Consider the following 6803-nt stretch of genomic DNA (forward strand, 5'->3'; position numbering starts at 1 on the left):
AAGAAGGCGGTGTAAGAGGGATAAATGAGACTGTTTTTCGTAATATAGACTAAGTTCAGGGTTTTTTTTTCTGTAATTTACCGTTTTATTTTAATGATGTATTGTAATTAGATTATAGGTTCTTTTGTTGTGTGTGTATTTTTGTAGCCCGCGAAATACAGTTTGGTGAACCCGATTAGAGCCACCCGATATGTAATCCCGGAATGTGGCACGGGTTATCATATTCGTTCGAGGTTTACCCCGCTGCCACGTGTGAGGGTACGTAAATATGTCAAAACTGCCAAAAAAATTCGAATCAAAGCTTCACTGTAAAGTCTATTTTATCAATAATAATTCTACTAAAGTAGTAAGAGAAGTAAACTATGCTCACATTGTCAGGTGATTCAGTCATGGATTTAAACAGTTGGACTTGGATCGAGTCAAGTAACGACTCGATCGACCCTTCTTTTCTTTTCGTTTTTAGTAAACAGAAACTCTTTAATAACGAGCTTCGATCGACTTAACATTACATTATATGTCCTGATCAATTAGATCGAGACTTTGTTCGGGCTTGCTGTTTCAATCGGCCTCCTTGTTAATATTTTGAAATTTCCATCGTTGCCTAAATAGATTTATTCCGCCATCTCCGATTATACAACGAATGCCTCCCTTTAAATAAATTCTCGCTTTGAGAATACTCTTTCCATTCAGAAAATACCTTGCTTCAAGAATTATTGAATAAGAAGACTTGGATTAGTCGAAAAATTAAAATATGAATAACCACCTACATATAACTAAATACCAAGTTTATAAATTTCGTCGATTTCTATCTGGTTAGTTTCAATTTTGGAACAATATTTTTCATTATGAATTAGAAAGTTCCGATTCTGATTGAACATTTTTTTAATAATGGATTTGGAATACATGTTAAATTCCGATCCAAATTTAGTTCTGAAAAATCTCATTTTTTCAAGGTTAAACTTTAAATGTCAATATTATTATATATTTTATATTACAAATGGCTAAAATAATTGAAATTCCAAATTCGACGACGCCGGTCCAACAATTTCTGAAATCACAAAATTTTCCGATTCTTTTTTAATGGAACTCTAACTAGTTTTTCACTTTCGAAAAAAAATATATTTTTTAGAAACCATCAATTCCGATCCGGTCTGTCCGATTTCTACCTCTACGATAAACACGAGTACCTGCTAATTTGTTTTACTAGTGTATCCGATTTTTTAACATCGTTTTGGTTCTTCATTCGAAATTGTGATACAATCTCAAGGCAAGCAATGTTTCTTACAAATAATATATGTAAAGTTTATTCAAGAAACCTGCATAATAAATAAATAAATAAATAATCCCCCTAAAACAACGATTGATACTTTTTTTTTGAATAAAAGGTAGACTCCATATTCCAAACTAGTTGTATGCTAATAATACCTTGATTTGAGTTTTTGCTAATATTAGTTTCCCTATTTGAGGAGTTGAATTATAAAAAAGAAAATCATTTATTTTAAAAAGATTATTGTTAATTTGAATTTTCTTTTCTTCTTTTCAATGTAATCCTACGTGTCGCGCACCAAAAACATACTCCCTCCATGCCATTTTAATTGTCTTTTTGGGCTAATTCACACATATTAAGAAAATTAATAAATGTGTATGGATTCTAGAAAAATCATAATAAAATGACTAAAAACCCATTTTTATTAAATGTTTAACCATTAATTCTCTTTATAGTAATAAGGGCATAGTTGAGAAAATACAATAAATATTTCATGGGAATCCTAAAGTGACAATTATTTTGAAATGAAAAAAATTCTCTAGAAAGACAATTAAAATGGAATGGAGGGAGTAATTGCATATCCCCTTTTCTCCACCAAAATCAAAAGCACCACTAGGGGTGAAAGTTGGAAAGTTTCGATTTTGGAATAATTGATAATCGAAATTCCGATTTTCAATATTTTCTGATTTTTTTTGGATTGCAATTGAAATTATTTAAAAGATATTGAAAGTTTCTGATTTTCGATTCGATTTAATTTCTGAAATTAATTCCGAAAATTCCAAAAAAAAATTCCAAAACATACACCAATTTCGACTTAGTTTATTCCGTATTTTGACTTTTATCATTTCGAGAGTTTAGAATTTTATGGTATTTAAAAATATGTGCCGACAAACAAAAGAAGATAGGTTCCTAGTACCATTGAAATCATATTAGAGTTGTTTTTAAAATATTAAAATTTATTATATGAGTAGTTTTAGTTTTATCATTTTATGAAAGTGAGTGTTATGATTTTTAAAAATTTATAGAAGTTTCCGAAAAATTTTAAAAATATTAAAATTCATGCGATTTCCAAAATTCATAGCTTTTGGAATTAAAATGAAATTTTAGATACCGAAAATTCTGAAATTGGAATTAGTATTAGTTTTGTACTTTCAATTTTCGTTGAATATTTCTCGAAAAGGTTATTGTCAATCTGTTCCATCCGACTTTGATCCGTAATAACCACACTTATAAATTTAAGAAGAAAAAAAAAAGAAATTATATAAGATGACCTACACACACCCCACTTGGCATATATTCCCATAACGATGATGAAATCTCTCACAAGATAAAAATAAATAAATAAATAAAAAATCTAAAACATATCTTTATCGTCTAATATTATTGCTACCATTTTGTGTATAAAACCACCCACACAAAACACAACACACTCACACACTCACACACACACAAACACACACACACACACACACACACACAAACACACAAACACACACTAAAGATGGGAAGTTTCAGTGAGAAGCAAGAAGCATTGGTTAAAGAATCATGGGAAATCATCAGGCACAATATTCCTGAACTTAGTCTTCGTTTTTTCACTTTGTAAGTCTTTGTGTGTGTGTGTATGTGTGTGTGTGTTTATATAATGATGATATATATAATTAATTGGGAGAAATATATATATATATATATATATATATATATATATTTATAATAAAATAAAAATTGAATAGGATACTGGAAATAGCACCAGCAGCAAAGAAGATGTTCTCATTTCTGAAGGACACAGATGAAATCCCACACAACAATCCCAAGCTCAAAGCCCATGCTGTTAAAGTTTTTAAGATGGTGATTAATTAATTATTATTCTTTTTTAATTAGTGGTGTGTGCACAAATTATTTTTACTATTTTTTAGCTAATTAATGGAAATTACAGTTTTCATCCCTCAAGTTTGCATCGATTTCGCATTTGGTCCTCTCCATGTTCACAAAAAAACACATTTGGTCTCTCATGTTCCAATAATTTAACATTTTTTGTCATTTCCGTCAATTTACCGTTATTCCGTTAGTTAAGGTAGTCATGGAACACGTTTGATTCCGTTAGTTTTAACGGAAAATTGACGGGTAGGACTAAATGTGTTGAATTGTTGAAACATAAGGGACAAAATGTGAAATCGATGCAAACTTAGGGATTAAATGTGTATTGTCCCAAATGTATTTTTTGTGAACATGAGGGACCAAATGTGAAATCGGTGCAAACTTAGGGACAAAATCTGTATTTTCCCCTTAATTTTTAGTGGGATTTGAAACCTTTTATGAGTTTTTACTTATAATGTTTACATCAATCATTAACTTTTGATTTTACTTATAAAAAAGAAAAGTAGTTTCAACTTTCAAGTGTTATAGTTTGAAAAGCACCCTTAAAGTACTTTATTAAGACAATTTAGACATTTCACCATAATTTAGACGATTTTGTTTGCTAAAATAAGAGTCGTTACGAAAGGTACATTTTACTACTGCGACAATCTAAGGGTTGTAGTAAATGCTAAAATTTACCATATCAAAAAAGTATTTTCTGCGGCCGTTTACTGTAGTAAAATTTTTATCACGCCCGCATTCGATACGGAGAAAACTCGTAGAAAATCACTGCAAAAAGCTTTTCACTATCAATTCGGCATCTTACCCTACAAATTTATGTGGTAGTAAAAAACTATTTTACTACTAGTAATAGAATTTTAATTTCTCATATATGTATATATATTGTGTATAAAAAATGACTAACTAATTGAAAATTAAATTGAGGAAAGACATGTGAATCAGCCATTCAACTACATGAGAAAGGTGAAGTGGTAGTTGGAGAAACTACTCTCAAATGGTTGGGTTCTATTCATCTTCAAAAAGGAGTCATTGACCCCCATTTTGAGGTAAACTTACTACTTTTTCCATGTCCTTTTTCGTAATTTTACTTGCTCCACAATAATTTTACTATATAACAACAAAAAAAAAATCATCAAAACTCATAAATGATATCTATGATTTATTCATGTTACACGAGTTTGTCTGGTTACCTATATCAGATTAGTTTGGATTAGAGGAGATTGAAATAATTCTCTACTGACTAAAGACGTTCGTTTAAAACCTTTTATTTGACAAATTAACATGTTTGAAGGATACAATATTTTTTTACTTGTTCAGTCACCGTCTATTAAATTAATCTCGTAGAAAGGGGTGCTGTTAATTTAATGAAATAGTAGGCATTTAATAGCGGACTTTAATTTTTATAGCAGGTTTGAGTAAGTATAAATCTTGTCAATCGAACGTATTACTAGCCCATAATATTTAGTTAGTAGAATCTTATAATAGTAACTGAACGAGCACCGAAAGAAAAAATAAAGCTCGTTAATTGTAAATATCATTAATCGAGCTCTTTTTAGGGGTTGGGCGTAAGAAATTTACAAACTACAGGGGTTGGATGTAATTTCTCAAAATAAGGGGTTCTTTTTTTCGTAATTACATTTATACCTCAGGGAGGTTGTTGTAGTTTACCCTATTAACAGTTAGACAAAAACAGGGTTGTCTTTTGCAATAAACCTAAATAAATACACATGATGTATGAGTTTATGAATGTATATATATATATATAATAGGTGGTGAAAGAAGCATTGTTGAGAACAGTACAGGAGGGAACTGGAGACAAGTGGAGTGAGGAGATGAATGGTGCTTGGGCAGAAGCATATGATCACTTAGCAACAGCCATCAAGAATGAGATGAAAATATAGTCTGCTCTTTCATTATTTATTTATTTTATCTCCCTTTATTTTTTAGTTTTTTGCTATAACTAAATAAATAAACTTGCCTCTCTCAAATAATTCGAACCGGTGTGTTGATGGATTATACTATGCTACATCAGGTTAAATACATTGGGTAGATCTTTATCATTCATTAATCATAAGCACACAAACACACGCATACCTATTGAATTTCTTTCTCAAAAAAAAAAACATACTCTATTAAATTTTTTGCCATATTAAAATTCGAGGACTTTCGACTAATAAAAAAAATGGGAAAATTACCACCACCCGTGAAGTAAGGTCTAATTAAAAAAAAAAAAAAAACTCTTATGTTTGGGTAATTACAACTATTCATCAACTATAAATCTTCTTACACGTCCACCCCTTACGGATTACGGTGTCAAATTCAACATAATCTTCTAGATTATGTGGAATGTTCTCTAATTTGTACTCGTTTTATGAAAAAATACAGTTTCTGATGCACCACAATTTAATATATGCAAAAGCCAAAAAATACATCTTATAACTATTCATATAATCCAGAAGATTCCACTAAATTTGATACCACAAGGATGGATATGTTACAAGTTTCATACTGAGAGTTAATTGTAATTACCGAAATAGGAAGGAATTTTTCGTAATTTAACTTCACCTCAGTTCTGAAGTGATCTTAATTTACCATAAAAAAATATAATAAAAAATTAGACAAAATATAAAACTTCGTACTATTATCAACCCTATTGGACAATAATGGTTGGAATTTAAAGGATCAGATAGGTAAAGAAGGGGAGTGCCCAGTTGTCGTAACAGGCTAGGCAGGCACCCATCTCGCATTTTTTAATTGCGAGCATTTACCACTCATCACTTCCCGTTAAAACTTGCCTGAAGGATCATACTTTTTAACTGCAGATACACACCCTTTTTTTATTCTACCTCCCATCACCGCATATCTCCTTAAACATTCGATGTGGGATACTTACTACTTGGCTGCATTTCGAATTTCATATCCTATACCATATCAACTTGTACCAAAATTAATGGCTATGCATAAATTATTTTGGCTATGATGTCAATTTTCTCTTTCCTCGTTTGACTAGGTCTAATTTGTCTTAATGAAAATGATTCTTTTTCGAAAAGGTTGTTTCCATTCGTCCGATTTTCATCCACTATTTGGTAGATATTGTATTGTACCGATTTCTTTGTCGTTCCAACCTAAGCCCCATGAGTTTTGTACGATGTCGTAAACGAAATCGTAGAAAACTCTTGGGGTCGGGTTGGCTCGACAAAGGGTTTAGGAAAGTATCATCCCACACCTGAAGATTATTTCGTTTTCGAGATAGGTTTTGTGGATGGAATTTTGTATTCGATACTGTTAAAAATAAAATTTATATTTGAGAGAATTTATATTCGTTTTATAGTGTGTTTTAGGAATGAAATAATTGAATTTTGAGGATTTTTCTAGGCTTTTCTATAAGGGAAAATTAGCACGAATACCCCCATCTAGGAAATGTAGTTAAGGAAAATCTCCCTCCCAAAAGTAATTAGAGAAAACTCCTTCCCCTTTAAAATAACCCTCCTAATAAATTGAAATTGTCTTATATACCCTTGAAGAACCCTAATTTCATTTATCATTTCTCTATTCTTCTTTTCACACATCTTCTCTCTATTCTTCTCTACTATTTTTTTCTCTTTCAATTTTCCACCCAAATCTCTGTTTTTTTTCTCTCTCGATCCGGAGGCGAAAAACA

General features: G+C 30.8%; 1 protein-coding gene and 1 non-coding gene across 2 annotated transcripts; one reads left to right on the forward strand and one right to left on the reverse strand.

Annotated features, from left to right (window-relative positions):
* Positions 1-2589: 2589 nt before the first annotated feature.
* On the forward strand, positions 2590-5210 carry LOC105963475 (anaerobic nitrite reductase HB2). Its single transcript, XM_012987881.2, has 4 exons — positions 2590-2866; positions 2998-3112; positions 4072-4188; positions 4912-5210. Exons 1-4 carry the CDS (start codon positions 2769-2771, stop codon positions 5041-5043), a joined length of 462 nt encoding a protein of 153 aa, XP_012843335.1. The 5' UTR covers positions 2590-2768; the 3' UTR covers positions 5044-5210.
* Positions 5211-5820: 610 nt separating this feature from the next.
* LOC148770296 (small nucleolar RNA Z279/snoR105/snoR108) lies at positions 5821-5925 on the reverse strand. The gene has a single exon (XR_016031957.1). It is a non-coding gene; the product is annotated as a small nucleolar RNA Z279/snoR105/snoR108 (small nucleolar RNA).
* Between the last annotated feature and the right edge of the window lie 878 nt (positions 5926-6803).

Source organism: Erythranthe guttata, chromosome 6, assembly GCF_056151865.1.
Source record: "Erythranthe guttata isolate IM_541 chromosome 6, IM_541, whole genome shotgun sequence".
NCBI lineage: Eukaryota > Viridiplantae > Streptophyta > Magnoliopsida > Lamiales > Phrymaceae > Erythranthe > Erythranthe guttata.

Bases quoted from the DNA above. Each gene is read 5' to 3' on its own strand.
- LOC105963475 (XM_012987881.2), top strand. From the start codon at position 2,769: ATGGGAAGTTTCAGTGAGAAGCAAGAAGCATTGGTTAAAGAATCATGG. The intron at 2,867-2,997 runs GTAAGTCTTTGT...AAAATTGAATAG, and splicing joins AGTCTTCGTTTTTTCACTTT to GATACTGGAAATAGCACCAG. The intron at 4,189-4,911 runs GTAAACTTACTA...TATATATAATAG, and splicing joins TCATTGACCCCCATTTTGAG to GTGGTGAAAGAAGCATTGTT.